Source organism: Neovison vison, chromosome 1 (assembly GCF_020171115.1).
Source record: "Neovison vison isolate M4711 chromosome 1, ASM_NN_V1, whole genome shotgun sequence".
Classification (NCBI taxonomy): Eukaryota; Metazoa; Chordata; class Mammalia; order Carnivora; family Mustelidae; genus Neogale; species Neogale vison.
In genome coordinates, this window is record NC_058091.1 from 251743351 (window position 1) to 251761057 (window position 17707).

The 17707-nt window shown below is 40.1% G+C and overlaps 1 protein-coding gene across 4 annotated transcripts in view; it reads right to left on the reverse strand.

Annotated features, from left to right (window-relative positions):
* ZNF346 (zinc finger protein 346) overlaps positions 1-3914 on the reverse strand; it is a 34502-nt gene extending 30588 nt beyond the window's left edge. For 3 of the 4 annotated variants that reach the window (XM_044228830.1, XM_044228820.1, XM_044228839.1), the window contains exon 1: positions 3706-3914. In XM_044228830.1, the coding sequence (XP_044084765.1) occupies positions 3706-3880 (175 nt within the window). In that variant the 5' untranslated portion in view covers positions 3881-3914. Of the gene's footprint in view, positions 1-2343; positions 2459-3705 lie in introns of all 4 variants that reach the window. The other variant, XM_044228848.1, reaches the window with a different exon arrangement.
* Positions 3915-17707: the final 13793 nt, after the last annotated feature.

A 17707-nucleotide genomic window follows, 5' to 3' on the forward strand; every position in this document is an offset into this window, starting at 1 on the left:
AATTGTCAACCAATTACTCCATGTCCAGCAAAATTATCCTTTAAACATTATGCTAAGCGACAGAAGCCAGTCACAAAAGGCCACATATTATACAATTTAATTGATATGAAACATCCAGAATAGGCAAATCTATAGAAAGAGAAAGGGAATGAGCAGTTGCCAGAGGTGATAAGTATAGGACTTCTTTCTGGGGTGATGAAAATGTTCTGAAATTATTAGTGATGACTGCAAAATTCTGTGAATAAATGAAAAACCACTGAATTTTACAAGGGTGAATTTTATGGTAGATGAATTATGTACCAATAAAGATGTTATTTTATTTAAAAAAAGTTTTTTTAAAGATTTTATTTATTTATTTGACAGAGAGAGAGACAGAGAGGGAACATAAGCAGGGGAGTGGGAGAGGGAGAAGCAGTCTCCCTGCTGAGTAGAGAGCCCGATGTGGAGCTCCATCTCAGGACGCTGTGCTCAGGATGTAAGCCGAAGGCAGATGCCCAACAACTGAGCTACCCAAGCGTCCCAACATGTTATTTTAAAAAATTATTCTTTAAGACTGAAAGCAAAATAAAGACATTCCCAGATAAAGACTGAAAGAATTCACTGCTAGCAGGTTTGCTTTGCAAAAAATACTAAAGGAAGCCCTTCTGGCCGAAAGGAAGTGGTACTAAGTGGTAACTTGAATCCAGAGGAAGAAAAAAAGAACACCAGAAATGGTAAATATGTGGGTTAATATAAAAGACATTATAAATATTTTTGTTCCCTAAATTCTCTTAATTTCTTTAAAAGACAGACTGTATATGGGTCCCTGGGTGGCACAGTCAGTTGGGCGCCTGACTCTTGGTTTCAGCTTAGGTTGTGATCTCCAGGTTGTGAGATGGAGCCCTGCCTCTGGCTCCACACTTATCAGAGTCTGCTTGAGATTCTCTCTTTCTCTCCCTCTGCCCCTCCCCATCGTGCACCCTCTCGCTCTAAAATAAATAAATCTTTAAAAAAAGGCATATTGTATAAATCAATAATTATGACACCGAATAATTAGGTTTATAATATATATCGATGTAATATATATAACAATAATATACATGACAATAATACTACAAAGGAGGGGAAGGAACATAGCACTATTAGAGGAATGTTTTTATATTTTATCAGAATTAAGTTAGTAGTATTAAAAAAAAAAGTAGTATTGGGGCGCCTGGGTGGCTCAGTGGGTTAAGCCGCTGCTTCAGCTCAGGTCATGATCCCAGGGTCCTGGGATCGAGTCCCGCATCGGGCTCTCCGCTGAGCGGAGAGCCTGCTTTCCTCTCTCTCTCTCTCTCTCTCTCTCTCTCTCTGCCTGCCTCTTTGCCTACTTGTGATCTCTCTCTCTGTCAAATAAATAAATAAATCTTTAAAAAAAAAAAAGTAGTATTAATTTGAAGTAGACTGTGATGAGTTAAGATGCATCTTGTAGTCCCTTGGGCATTAAGAAAATAAAATAAGGAAAAAAAATATTAACAGAGAAATTAACATGGTTCACTAAAAAATACTTAACGCAAAAGAAGTCAGTAGAGAAAAAAGGAAGGACAAAACGTAAAGGAGATAAATAGCAAAGTAGAAAATGTAAATCTAGCCATATCAATAATGAAATTAAATGTGAATAGTCTTAACAGCCCACTCAAAAGGCACAGACTGTCAAAGGATAAAAAAGCAAGATCTATATAATGAGATATGATTTTGCAACAAAAAGTAATGAAGCACTAATACACAGTACAACTTGGCTAAACCTCAAAAACATGCGGGGGGGGGGGGTGGGGAGCCAAATGCAAAAGACTACATATTGTATGATTTTGTTTATATATAATGTTCAGAAAAGGTAAATTTATAGTGATTGCCTAGGGCAGGAGGTAAGAGTGGAGATTTAATGTAAACAAGAACAAAGGAACTAACTGAAGCCATAGAAATACTCTAAAACACAACTCTGTACTTTTACTTAAAAAATCATTGCATTGTTCAGTTACAATGGGTAAATTTTATGGTATACATAAATTATAACTCAATGAAAGTGCTAAGAGAAAAACAAAACAAAACAAAAGAAAAACCAAAGTGAGTAGAATTTAGTGTTAAACAGGGCTCTACCTAAACTTCATATAAATATTGGAAAGTGAGGAGAGTGGGAAAATGAACTAGGTCCTAAGTGACACTGTACATTCACACACGCATAAGCAATTCACTTTTTAGAGCACAGCTGCTGTGTTCTCTGCTTCAAGGCCCAAGGGGGTGCCTTCCCTGTCCCTCAAGGACAAAGGTCACTCCCTCTTTGCGCACAACCAATTCTTACACATTCCTCTTCACTGCACCCATTACCTTATATTGAAATTGTTTTGGAGTCTGCTTCTTGGACTAGACTATAAACTCCTCCAGGGCAAGGGACAGTATCTTCCTCCTCTCTGTAGCTCTGCCGCCCAGCCATTCCTGGGAACTGAGCAGGTTATCAGTGAATGTTTGTCAAATTAGTGAAAGGAAAATTGGGATGTGTTTGCAGGGATTTGTACCAAACAAGTCTGAAATTATGTGGGAGACAGAGAGCCCATATTAATTTAGGAGTCAAATTAGACTAGTTTTAAAACTGGAGAAGTATACACAAGGGTATAGGTCTGTGTACCACTCCAAATTTAAACATATCTTCTTTGGATGTGGTCAAAATTCCACTTTATGCCAGGGCAATGAGTTCACAAGCAACATATTAAACTTCCAAGATTACTCTGCTCACCAAGCAAACAAACCATCTGATTTTACTGCAGATTACGTGACAGGATTAGCACAGAAGGCCAGATAGTTCTTGTACTTCTGGGTTAGAGTTAAGCAGCTAGCTCTGCTAAGGACTACGAAGGGGGTCACGCAACCAGGTTAGGCCAGCTCTTTCCATGCTCCTCTACCTGCATCTTACCCAGAGCCAGGTCAAATGCAGAGGAAGCTGGGAACCTTCAGCCCTGAAAGTGCCCCCCCCCACCCCGCCCCGGCCCCGGTATTCTGCTCTCCGCAACTTCGGTACAAAGAAGCTGGGGCCAAAGTATACCCTGGCCAGTTTCTCAGGCTCCCGGGCCCCCATCACATTAAAGGGACCCAGGTAGTAGAGACCAGACGCCTAGAAACAGGAGTAAACCAGGTTGAAGATACCAAGACCAGCAGGAAAAAGGGGGTAAGAAGGCCTTCTGGAGTCCTTGGCAGTGTGGGGCACGAGAGAAGGGAGGCAAGCGACACAAGGGGTGGGAGGACCAGGAGACTGGGACGATGTTGAGTCAGGGAGCAATGGTGAGGGGCTAGGAGTCTGGCGGGGAAGATTCTATGGGTCTCAGAAAAGGCACGGATAGGAATTACATTCTACGAGTTTACGATAAGAGCTGTGCTCTGGTGGGTAAGAATGGAAGGGGAAAAAAACCCGAGGCCTGAGTATGAGAAGGCCTTTGACCAGTAGATCAGGGAGACCTCATTCATTGCTGCTGCGGCCTCAATTTTCAAGGGAACGGGCCCATGGTACCCAGGCCCAGCCGGGGTGCACGAGTCAAGAAGTCCCGGGGCGCGTCACGCAAGGGGGCGGGCCGGGCGCCAGGGGGTGTGCCCGGAGACCCAGGGGCTGGGCCGCGTTCCCGCCCCGCGCTTCCGCCACTCCCTTTGAGACCAGTGGGCGAGTGAGGGACTTGCTGCCTCTGAGGTCCCCGGACTCACCTTCCTCCCTTCCCACTGGTTGGGTTCCGGACACTGCTTCCCACAGGCGGCGCGCCCTCTCGCGGTCGAAGCGCAGCCCGTCCGGTTCCCGTCCTTCTCGCTCCTCCGAGCTGTTGTATGGCCGGGCCCCTCCACTGTCCGCGGCCTCCACGGTGCCCAACGCGGGATACTCCATCTTTCCTACAAGCCCTAACCGGCAGATAGCCACTCATAAAGCTTGGTCTCGCGAGATCTGGGTGGGAGGGTGACTTTGCCAGGCCAACAAATCTCGCGAGGTTTGGGCGCCGCAGACCGCGTTGCGGTGCCGGCCCAGGCGCTTGTCTCTGATGGCTGCTGGGGTACCTCCGAATAAGTGCTGTGGAATTGAGTCAGTCGCTGCTTTTACAGCAGCCCCTTCCCTCCGGTATAGGTTCGTGCAGCCCTCGGCTAAAGGTTCTCGCCTTGATCACCGTCAACCTTCGACACTTCTCATTTCGTTCTCTTGAAGGCCCTGTTATGTGGGAATATTTTCTACGGTTTACTGTTAGGGAAATTGAAGCCCAGAACCTAGAAATAGTTTACTCAGCAGTAGAGCCAGGACTCCATCTCCGTGATTCTGTTACTGCTGATAATAAATACCATTTGGGTTTCAAGTTCTAATTCCCAGCCCAAATCTCCCCCTTAAACTATCAAATTTGAAAATTTATCCTCTGTCCCCACATGTCCTCCCCCAGTCTTTCCGAGCCACCATCTCTTGCTGAGGTTATTGCAGCTTCTTTACTGGACCTTTCCCTTGCTCTTCAGATATTTTCAGCACAGCAGCCCCAGCAGTCCTCTTATAACAAGCCGTATCATGATACCCTGATGCTTCTCCTCTTCAACAGTTTCCCATCCCACTCTTGGTGAAAAGCCAAAGTCCTTAGTTTAGCCAAAGGACCCTTTGCAGTCTGACTTCCCTTAACCTCCCTGATCTCATCTCCTATTGTGTCAGCCTCCAGCACCTTCGTTACTGTCTCAGTCACCTTGATCTCCTGGAGTGCGTTTCCCACATACATCCTCATAGCTCAGCCTCTTTCTCTCTTTCTTTCTCCTCCTCCTCCTCCTCCTTCTTTTTAAGAATGTATTTATTTATTTGACAGAGAGAGATACAGTGAGAAAGGGAACACATGCGGGGGGAGTGGGAGAGGGAGAAGCAGGCTTCTCGCAGAGCAGGGTGCCAGATGTGGTACTTGATAGGAGGACCGAATTGGGGAATCATGACCTGAGCCAAAAAGGCAGGCGCCCCTCAGCCTCTCATTTCATTCTCTGGCTACCCTATCTAAAATTTAACCCCTCCACACACATTTCATGTCCCCCTCTCCTGCTTTATCATTTTTTCCCCTCTTTAACACTTAACATTATCAGATATAGTATGTTTTTACTTTTTACCTAGTTTTTTGTTTTCCCACTAGTAGCCATACCCCAAGAAAGCAGAGATTTTTGTTTTGTTCTCAGTTCAATCCTCAGCATCTTGAAATAGCGCCTGGGCTCTCATAGGTACATACCAAATATTTGTTGAATGAATGAAACTTTTGATGTAATTACTTTATTTCAACTTCATTTATTCAAATGTTTATTGAGAGTTTACTACGAATTAGAGGTTATTTTGGGCATTGGAATACAGTTGTGAACAAGACAGACAAGGAAGCTGTAATATAGTGTTTTTTATTCTAGTGGAGAACAGTATAAGTCAACAGATAGTAATAAGTGCTAAGGAGAAAATAAAACAGGAATACGTATTGGGTGAATGATGTAGAAGGAAAATTAGAGTGGTTAGAGAAAGCCTCTGAGGAAATGATCTTTTACCTAAGACCTGATGGATGAGAAGTTGAAGACCATGCATGCAAAGAACTGGGGAAGAATGTTCCAGGAAGAGGGAACAGCAGGTCCAAAGTCCCTGCGGCAGGAGTGAACTCGCTCTGTTGGAGTAGGAAAAAGGAGTATGGTTGGAGCTCACTGAACTAGGGGGAAGTGGTATCAGAGGAGGCAAAAGAGAGGTAGAGATAGAGATGTTTCTTGCCTGAGATGACACAGCTCACCAGTGGGATTTACTTATTTATATTACAAATATTGTGGATCAGCTCTGTGTCAGGCCTCGTGCCTGACTCATCTATTAAAATGCTATAGATGATTGATGTTTGTGCAATGTTTTATAGTTTATGAAGCATCTTTAACATACATTGTAACATTTAATCATTAGGGTGGTTCTCCTATGAAGAATTCTTATTTGACAATAAAGAGAAAAACTGGGAGAAGTGAAGGTTTTTTCAGGATCTCACAGCTAGTTAATGTCAGAGCCCATGCTTGAAAACCAGACCTCAGACGGCAAATACATGTCCTTTTGCCAATACCATATGACCAGCCTAAAAACCAATGACTGTACATTACTTATTTATCTTAAAGAAAGTTTCTAATTAACCATATTTCCATAGTGTGAGTTATTCAGCTAGAAATCCAAAGGTATAGAGGACATTTTTGTCAAAGTCCCAGAACTCAAGCATATGTCTTTGACACAATAGAGCAAAAAACAGTACCCGTCCCCTTCCTCCAAATCTGATTAGATGCTCAAAACAATTTAGATTATTCTCCAGTGAATGCTATCACGAGATTTTCTGCTTCTCAGCTCTGTGAACACATCTCTAGTTGTTAGAAGTGACCATAAATTAGGTTTTACTAATAAGATGTGTACAAGCATTATTTGACTCAGAAATTAAGATTGGTCCAAAACAGCAGGGTTTGCTCTTAAGGAAAATTGACAAATCTATGTTGGTGGGGAAGGGGGGAAGAATGATGATCACACACACACACATCTTTGCTGCAGTCCTAGTCTACTGCTCAGGATGGGTCATGTTATAGTGTCTTCAGGGCTGCAAGGAAGCATTGTCTTCAGGACATGCCAGGTTTTAAATCAGCAACTTTCCAAGGACAGGTTGACAGTGTAAAGGAGTTTGCTGATCAATAGGTTGGGATTTCCAGAGGGTTTTGAGGAGGGGAAGGATGAGAATTAGATTCAAAAAGAGTTTTCCAACTGTTTCCACGTCACAGCCCACTTAAAAAATGAGCATGTCTGTATGCCAAGTTTAGACTAAACAGATACGGCAGCTTCTTCTCATTACCTAGTGGTGGTCCAGGAATTTACAAGTATTCTAGACCCTACTGAGCCACACTTAGGGCAGGAGGGCTGGATGTTCAGAGCCCTGTGAGGTGCAACGGGTGGTCATGATGTTTTACACCCAGACAATATCTGAGGTGAGAAGAATTGGCATTAACCCAACTAGTCTCTGAGGCATAAACAGGCAGTCAGTTAAAGTCAAGAGATACTCAGCTTGATGTCAGCTGCTCCATTCTGCAGTCATGACCTATGCAACATTAGGTGAATTATTTAACATTTGTAAGTCTGCTTCTTCATCTGTAAAATAAGTAAATGATAGCTGCTTTAAATGAAGATTAATCAAAATAATTTCCATAAACTACTTACCACATTGCCTGGCACAGAGTCAATGGAAGTTGTCACCAGTTTATTCTGAAGGCTATATTTTTCTGAAAATTTCACAAATTGATAGTGGGTTCTAGTCTCCATCTTGGTAAAGCTAAACTCTACTTTTCTAGATCTAGCATTTTAGATCCCATAATTTCTAGAACCAGCTTCAATTACTTATGCATTTGCTTATGGATCACAGTGACTTAGTTTAGTTTAAGAGACTAAACTAAGCTCCTCAGTATCCAAGGAAATCTAGAGTGGCTTTTTAAAAAAAGATTTTATTTATTTATTAGAGAGAGCAAAGGAGGGGGAGTAGCAGGCAGAGGGAGAGGGAGAAGCAGGCTTCTCGCTGAACAAGGAGTCTGACATGGGACTTAGTCCTAGGCCCCATGACCTGAGCTGAAGGCAGATGTTTAACTAACTGAGCCACCCAGCCACCCTTAGAGTGGCTTAAAATGATCCAGTGAAGCTCTGTCATCTTCACTGAAGGATTGCCAAGAAATCAATATAGATCTTGAAATGGTATAGTAACTTGAGTCACACTGAATTATCAGGCTCTATTTTGGGCCCACTATGTCAGTATCTTTGTCCATTTGGGCTACTGTAACAAAATACCATAGACCAAATGGCTTAAACAACAGTTTATTTCTCATAGTTCTGGAGACTGGAAGGTCCAAGATCAAAGAACTAACAGATCTGGTGGCTGGTCTCTGATGGGGGCTGTCTTCCTGATTTATACACAGCTATTTTCTCCCTCTGTCCTTACATGGCAGAAGGAATGAGAGAGTTCTCTAGAGTCTCTTGCATAAGGGCACTCATCTCATTCATAAGGGCTCTACCCTTTTCACCTTATCAGTTCCCAAAGACCCCACTTCCTAATAGTATCACATTGGGGGTTAGAATTTCAACATCTTAAATTTTAGAGAACAAAAACTGTCTATTATAGCCAGGCACTGTACTATACTCCCTTACTGACAATACTTAGTGGCTTCCTGTTGCTCATAGGAGAAAGTTAAAAAGTTAAAATGTCCTACTGTGGTATAAGACGCCCATTATAAAGTCTTTCTCCTTCCCTCTCCATTCCCATCTTCTTCTTTTAAGATTTTATTTATTTGTTTGAGAGAGAGAGAGAGAGCAGGAGCAGCAGGAAGGGGAAGGGGGGGCAGAGGAGGAGTAGAGAGGGTAAAGGGGGAGGAACAGGGGGAAGCAGACTCCCCACTAAGATCATGACCAGAGTTGAGGGCAGATGTTTAACTAACTGAGCCACCCAGGCAGCCCTCAACATTAAGTGTCTAATAACCATGTTGTTGCAAGTAACTACAGTTCATTAATTTTTTTTTTTTTAAGTAGGCTCCATGCCTAATGTGGGCTTGAACTCACAGCCCCGAGGTCAAGAGTTATTTGCTCCACCTACTGAGCCAGCCCAGCACCCCTAGTTCATTCATTTTTCTCTGTGGGATAATAATCTGTTATGTGAATATACCATAATTGATTTACCTGTTCTAGTGTTGATGGGCATTTGAGATGTTTCAGTTATGAACAGAGTTACTATTAACATTCTTCTTTTTTTTTTTTTTTAAGATTTTAAAATTTTTAAAGGAACCCCTGCACCCAATGTGGAGCTTGAACTCACAACGCTGAGATCAAGAGTTGCATGCTCTACCAACTGAGCCAGTCAGGTAACCCAGCATTCTTATATTTAACCCCTGGTGCACTTGGATAGGCATGTCTTAGGATATAAACCTAGGAAATGATTCCCATTTGGTAGATATGTGAATGTTGTACTTTACAAGCTAATGCCAAATTGTTTTCTGAAGTGGTTGTATCAATTTATATTCTCATCAGCAAAGTATAAAAGTTCCTATTGATTTTCATTCTCTGCAGCACTCGGTACTGTCAGACTTCTTTATCTTTTGCTGATCTAACAGGTGTAAATGGTATTAGATGTGTGGTAGGCCTTTTCATTTTATTCTTTATCTCTCCTTTTTTAATTCATCAAACATTTATAAGCATTCTCCATGAAATAGATATTTTTACTAGAGAATTTAATGTCTCTCTTTTTTTCTGATTTACTTTTTTATTGGGATATAACTTACATGGAACAAAGTATACAAGTAAAATCTGGAATAAATTTTAATATATAAACACATGCATATAATCACTATGTATGTTAAGATATATAACATTTCAAGTCCCAGAATGCTCACTGTGCTTCTTCTCAGCCAAAAGGAATCATCCTAAATTCTCCTGTTATAGATTAGTTTTGTCTAATCTTGAACATTGTGTAAATGAGTTGTTAATTTTCAAATATTTGGGGGTTTTCTAGATTTCTTATTGTTAATTTCCAGTTTAATCCATTGTGATCAAAGAACATATTCTGTAAGACCTCACTCTTTTGAAATCTTGAGATTTGTTTTATAGCCCAACATATGGTCTATTTGGTGAGCATTCCATTTGTATTTGAAAAGAATGTGTGTTTTGCAGTTGTTTGTATAATGTCATATAGATATTCAGTTATGTCAATGTAGTTGATAGTGTATTCACATCTTCTATATTCTTACTGATTTTTCTTTAGTTCTTTCGATTACTGAGGTAGGGGTCCATGTGTTCAAATCTTCAACTGTGAATGGATTTGTCTATTTCACTTTTTGGTTTTGTTGGTTTTTTTGCTTCATCTATTTTATTTCTGAATATATAATAGGAAAGTCATATTTTTCAGTTAGACACTTTTATCAGTGTAAAATGCCCCTCCTTATCTCTAGTAATACTTATTATCTAAAGTCTACTTTATCTGATATTAATTTAGCTGAGCTAGCTCTTTTCTGTTTGTATTTACATAGTACATATTTTTCCATCCCATTGTTTTCTGTTCTTTTAACCTTGATGATGTTATATTTAAAATGCATCTCTGGGGGCGCCTGGGTGGCTCAGAGGGTTAAGCCTCTGCCTGCAGCTCAGGTCATGATCTCAGGGTCCTGGGATGGAGCCCCGCATCGGGCTCTCTGCTCATCAGGGAGCCTGTTTCCTCCCTCTCTCTGCCTTCCTTTCTGCCTACTTGTGATCTCTGGCTGTCAAATAAATAAATAAAATCTTTAAAAAAAAATAAAATGCATCTCTGTAAATAGCATATAGTTGAATTTTCAAAATCCAGTCTGACAATTTTTTTCTTTTATTTCTAAGAGTGTTTAGCCCCTTTCCATTTAATTTAATTACTGACATTTGAGTTTATTTTTACCATTTTGCTGTTTTCTGTTCACTCCATCTGTTCTTTGTTCCTTTATTCTCTTGGTTGGTTTTTTGTTTGTTTGTTTGTTTGTTTTTTGCCTTCTCTTGGATTGAACAATATTTTTTATGATTCTCTTTTTTGTCCTTTATTTTTTTATTGGTATTTAACTATCCATATATTTGATCATTATTTCATTATTCTTTTAGTGGTTACTCTAGAGATTATAATATGCATCCTTAACTCATCACAGTCTACCCTAAATTAGTATTTTCCACACTTCCTGAGTAATGCTAGCACTTTAAAATTGGTTAACTCTAATACTTTCTGCTTCCTGGGTTATTGTTGTCATATATTTTGTTTCAGTGTATTGTTTTAAATTCCACAAGACATTATTTTTGTTGTTGTTTTAGGGGCACCTGGGTGGCTCAGCGGGTTAAAGTCTCTGCCTTCAGCTCAGGTCATGGTCTTGGGGTCCTGGGATTGAGCCCCGCATCGGGCTCTCTGCTCAGTGGGGAGCCTGCTTCCTCCTCTCTCTGCCTGCCTCTCTGACTACTTGTGATTTCTGTCTGTCAAATGAATAAATAAAATCTTAAAAAAAATGGTCAGTATTCATTTATATTTACCAATTTAGTCAACCCTTTTAGGTATTCTTCATTCTGTTTTGCAGTTCCATGTCTCCACCTGGCTCATTTTCCTTCACCTAAGATTCCATTTAGTATTTCTTGTAGTGACGGTCTGCTCATGATGAATTCTCTCAGTTTTTGGTTGTCAGAAAATGTTCTGTTTTGCCTTCATTAAAAAAAATTTTTTAATGCTGGTGGGGCACTAGGGTAGCTCAGCCAGTAAACCATCTGTCTTCTGCTTAGGTAATGATCCCAAAGTTCTGGGAACTAACCCCTCATCAGAGCTCCCTGCTCAGAGGGGAGTCTGCTTGTTCCTCTCCCTCTGTCCCTCCCTTCCTTCCCCCTCCCCCAATCATGCTCTCTCATTTTCTTTCTCAAAAAAAGGAAATTGCCTTGTTTTTTAAATATTTTATTTATTTATTTGACAGAGAGACAGCAAGAGAGGGAACAGAAGGAAGAGCAGAGGGAGAGAGAGAGAAGCAGTCTTCCCACTGAGCAGGGAGCCCAATGTGGGGCTCAATCGCAGGACCTTAGGATCTTGACCTGAGCCAAAGGCAGACACTTAATGACTGAGCCACCCAGGCACCTCCCAAAAAGAAAATTATTAAAAAAAATAAAATGCTGGTAAGAGCTACATAGCATAAAATTTACCAATTTAAACATTTTTAAGTGTACAGTTCAGTGGCATTCAGTAATTCACATTATTGTACAACTACACCCACAATCCATCTCCAGAACTTTTTCATCATCCCAAACTGAAACTCTATACACATTTAATGGTAACTCTCCATTCCCCACTCCCCTTAGCCCTTGGTAACTACTATTCTACTTTCTGTCTTTATGAATTTGATTTTAGGTACTTAATGTAAGTGGAATCATTTATTTGTCCTTCTGTGTTTGGCTTATTGAGCTTAGTATAATGTTTTTAAGGTTCATCCATGGTGTATTATGTATCGGAATTTTCTTCCTTCTTAAAGCTGAATAAAATTCCATTGTCTGTATATATATACAAACATATACACACACATATACATATATGCACATGTACATATATATATATACTACATTTTGTTTACCCATTCGTTCTTCATTTAGTGGTTATAGGGTTGCTTCTACCTTTTGGCTTTTGTGAATAATGCTGTTATGAACAATGGTGTTCAAATATCTGTTTGAATCCTTGCTTTCATTCCTTTTGGATGTATACCTAGAATCATATGTAAATTCTATGTTTAACTCTCTGAGGAATTGTCATACTGTTTTATATTTTATAGCACCTATACATACCATTTTACATGCCCACCAGCAACAGATGAGGGTTCCAGTTTTTCCACATCTTTGCCAACACTTGTTATTTTCCATTTCCTTTTTTCAGGTTCCTCACCATTCTTTTTAAAAAAAAATTTTTTAAGATTTACTTCTTTATTTGAGAGAGAGTGCATGAGTGTGCACCCATGTGCAGCATGAGAGTGGGGATAGAGACAGAAGGAGAGGGAGAAAAAGAGAGGCAGACTCCCCACTGAGTGCCCAGCCCAATGCAGGCTCAATCCCATAACCGTGAGATCACGATCTGAGCTGAAATCAAGAGTTGGATGCATAACGACTGAACCATCCAGGTGCACCTCTCACCATCCCTTACATACTTTTGTGCTTTCTGATAGAACAGGATGCTTCAGGCTCATCTCATACTTTACCTGCCCAGCCATATAATGGAGCAGAATCAGTCATTTTCCCCAAGAGTCCTGGATCATTTTAGTGGAGAATAGTATTTAGAAGCCATAGACTAGACACGAGCTATGCTCATTGCCACATGGGTGGTGCTGCTCTCTGTTCTTCTCAGTAGACACATCTATGGCATCCCATTCTAAATCACGTTTTCTTACCCTGTTGAGACTCTGACACCCCAAAATGGGCTACCCCTCCATGGAGGAAACTTCCTTACTCCATTCAGGCTCTCTGACTCTTTAAGCTGGGCTGGCCCCCTATGTGGACAAGCTCCTGAAACTGCACAGGCTCTGATACTCTATGCTAAGTGGCTGCTCTACAGGATGTTCTTTTTATCCCACTTGGGTTCTACTCCCCATTCTTGGCAACTCTCCTACCTGAATGTTCTCCTTACCCCTTGGGGCTCCATATTATGTGCTGGGCCACTGTAGCTCTTCCCGTCCCAGGTACAAATGCCATTCTTTTTTGTACCACGTTATTGCTTTAGAACTTAATTGTTCAGGAAAGGAGGGAGAAAGAAGTGGAGGGAATGGAAGAGGGCAAAGGAAAAAGGAATTATTATTCTAGTTGAACCTCAGGTTTTTATAACTCTGGCTATTGACTGAGCTCTTATTCTGATAGTTTTTAAAAAATTTTCATCCTTTTGAGATCACTCTATAAATCTTTGGAAGCTTATTTGCTTTCTGGCACAAATAAGATAGTCTAGGCTCATCTTGTACTTTCCATGTACCAGACATTATTTAGCCATTCCTTTAAGGAGCCCTGTGTTGTTTGTTTGTTCACTTTTAGTGGGGGAATGATATTAGACAGTACCATCTGGTTGATAGAAAACCCTTTGTTAATGAGGAGACTTAGCTTCTAATTCATTTCAGTGGGTAGCATTTAAAAATACACATTAAAGTAATTAGTTTATATTGGTATTTTTCCTTTCAGGTTTAATATTAAGGTGTTTTCATTTCATTTTGTTTCCTTGATTCCTAATATTATTAACATAATTATTTCTTTGCTTTACTCTAAAATATAAAACAAAGTCTAAAATGTTAAATCACTACAAATAATATAAGTGCTGAAGAAAGTTTAGAAGTTTAGAACATCTTTTGTTCTTGGATTGTGTCCCACTAGGATGTGCAGTCAAAATACTGTTTTCTAAAGTCCTTGAAGTAAATCATTTCTTTTTATTTTTTTTTTTTTAAAGATTTTATTTATTTATTTGACAGAGAGAGATCACAAGTAGGCAGAGAGGCAGGCAGAGAAAGAGGAGGAAGCAGGCTCCCTGCTGAGCAGAGAGCCCGATGCGATGCGGGACTCGATCCCAGGACCCTGAGATCATGACCTGAGCTGAAGGCAGCGGATTAACCCACTGAGCCACCCAGGCGTCCCAGTAAATCATTTCTTTATGGGGTAATCAATATGATTCTCAGTTTAGTTAACTTATTTCTATTTATTTTCAACTTAAGGAATTTTTAAAAAAATATTTTATTTATTTATTTGACAGAGAGAGCAATCACAAGTAGGCAGAGAGGCAGGCGGCGGCGGGGGGTGGGGGAATAGCAGGCTCCCCACTGAGTGGAGAGCCTGATGCGGGGCTCCATCCCAGGACCCTGGGATCATGACCTGAGCTGAAGGCAGAGGCTTAACCCACTGAGCTACCCAGGTGCCCCGTCAACTTAAGAAATTTTTAAAAGATTAGTTTTTTGGTTTTTTTTTTACCTTTGACTAGGTAAAACATACACAATCCAGAGGTCAAAACTGCCTTTCACCCATTCCTGCCTCCTTCCAACTCCTTTATCCTTTATTCTGTAAAAGTAATCATTTTTGTTTGTTTATCCTTTCATTTCCTTTTTCAAGTACAAGTAAATATGTATTCTAATTCCCTCTTACTGTTTCTTATATATGAGGTATACTATATACATTTGATCTTTTTAAAGCTTTGCTAAAGCATAATTTACATACCATAAAATTGATGAACTTCTGTGATTACTAGTCTATTTACAGGGTTGTGTGACCATACCCACAGTGTAATTTTTTTTAAAAGATTTTTCTTTATTTATTTGACAGACAGAGATCACAAGTATGCAGAGAGGCAGGCAGAGAGAGAAGGAGGGGAAGCAGGCTCCTGCTGAGCAGAGAGCCCAATGCGAGGCTCAATACCAGGGCACTGGGATCATGACCTGAACCAAAGAGAGGGGAGAAAGTCAGAGAGAGAAGCAGACTTACTGCAGAGCAGGGAGCCCAATCTGGGACTAGACCCCGGGACTCCAGGATCATGACCCCAGCCAAAAGCAGTGGCTTAACCAACTGAGCCACCCAGGAGCCCTTTAAGTACTTCTTCTTCTTCTTTTTTTTTTTTTTGTCAAAGATTTTATTTATTTATTTGAGAGAGAGCATGAGTTGTCTAAATGGCAGAGGGAGATGCAGGCTTCCTGCAGAGCAGGGAGCCTGATGCGGGACTCGATCCCAGGACTCTGGGATCAAGACCTGATCCAAACGCAGATGCTTAACTGACTGAGCCACCCAGGTGTCCCTTAAGTAGATTTTTATTCAAGTATAATATACATATAGAATAATGCATAAGTGATAAATATATGTCTTGGCTTATTTTCACATAGTGAATGCTCTGCTGTAACCAGAATTAAGATCAACAATCAGAACATTACCAGCACCAAAATAGGCTTTCTTGTGCCATCTTCCCATGACTACCACCACCACCTACCCTGGGATAATGACTCTCCTGACTTCTAACATCATAGATTAAATTTGCCTGTTTTTGAACTTTATGTAAATGTGACCATATAGTATGTTTGTGTATGTGTGTGTGTGCTTTTTCTTTCCTAATAGTTGTGAGACCAATCAAAATTATTGCATGTAGTTGTAGTTTATTTAATCTTATTACTATTAATTATACAATATATATTTTTTAATTTTAAAGATTTTTATTTATTTATTTGACAGACAGATCACAAGTAGGCAGAGAGAGAGGAGGAAGCAGTCTCCCTGCTGAGCAGAGAGCCCGATGCAGACCTCGATCCCAGGACCCTGAGATCATGACCTGAGCCGAAGGCAGAGGCTTAACCCACTGAGCCACCCAGGCGCCCAACGATATTAATATTATATAATATTACACAAATAAGTTACCCATTGTACCACAGATGGATATTTTATTTGTTTCTAGCCTTTGGCTATTATATAAACTGTTGTTATCAATATTCTTGTATGTGTCTTTAAAAAAAAAAACTTAACTTATTTATTTGCCAGAGAGAGAGAGAGAGAGAGAGAGTACAAGCAGGGGGAGTGGCAGGCAGAGGGAGAAGCAGACTCCCTGCTGAGCTTGGGGCCTAATATGGGACTCAATCCCAGGACCCCGGGATCATGACCTGAGCTGAAGGCAGACACTTAACCAACTGAGTCACCCTGGCGTCCCTCTTGTATCTGTCTTTTGGTGAATTTTTGTACTCATTTCAGATGCATATTCACCTAGGAATGGAATCACTGGCTCATATGGTATGCATATGTTCTGTTTCAGTAGAATCTACCAAACAATTTATCAAAGTAGTTCTACCAATTTATACTCTTTTATCAGCAGTTGTTCTACATCCTAACCTACACTTGATATTGTCTTTTTCATTTAGCATTGGTTGTGGGTATGTAATGAAATTACCTGTGCTTGAGTATTGCATACATAATAACTAATATAGCTGGCTACACTTTCATAGGTATATTTGCCATTTGCCTCTTTTGTGAAGTGCAAGTTTAATTCATTTGTCTATTTTTCTATTGGATTATCTGCCTTCTTCTTCCAAGCAAATACATACTAGATATAAATCCTTTGTGGATATATGTGGGTATATATATATATATACACACACACACACATATATATATATACATACACACACACACTAAAATATCCTTTTCCAGTCTTCTGGTCGGCTTTTCACTCTTCTATTACATATTCTGATGAACAGAAGTTCTTAACTTTAATATAGCCTACTTATTTTTTTATGCCTAGTACTTTTTTTTAATTGTGGTAAAATATATATAACATAAAAATATCTTAACCATTTTTAAGTGTCCAGCTCAGTGATATTGAGTACATCCATACTGCTGTACAACCATCATCTCCAGAAATTTCTTCATCTTGTAAAATTGGAACTCTATACCCATTAAGTTGTAACTCCCCATTTACCTCTTCCTTCCAACCCCTGGCAACCACCATTACACTTCCTGTCTCTATACTGACTAAATTAATTAATTAATTAAAATACTTCATTTATTCATTTGTCAGAAAGAGAGAGCACACAAGCAAGGAGAGCAGCAGGCAGAGGAAGAAACAGGCTTTTCGGTGGGCAAGAGGCCTGATGTGGGACTCAGTTCCAGGACCCTGGGATCATTACCTGTGTTGGAGGCTGGCAGTTAACTGACTGAGCCACGCAGGCATCTCTGGCTTATTTCAGTCCCTGGCTTATTAGCAGTGTCCTAGAATCATCCATGTTGTAGCATATTGCAGAATTTCCTTCTTTATTAAGGCTAAGTAATATTTATTACTGTATGTATATACCACATTATGTTTATTTATCTGTCTAGCCATCAGTGAAGGCTTTGGTTGCTTCCATGTTTTAGCTGTTGTGAGTAGTGCTGCTATGGAACATGGGTTTAGAAATATTTCTTTGAGATTGTGCTTTCACTTCTTTTGAGTATATATCCAGAAGTGGAATTTCTTGGTCATGTGCTAATTCTATTTTTAGTTTTTTGAGAAACCTCTGAAATGTTTTCCACAATGGCTATACCATTTTGTATTCTTACAAACAATGCACAAGTGTTCCATTTTCTCCACATCCTGGCCAATACTTGTAATTTCGTGTCTTTTTGATAATAGCTTTTCTAACAGGTGTGCGGTGATTTCTCAGTATGTGTGTGTGTGTGTGTGTGTGT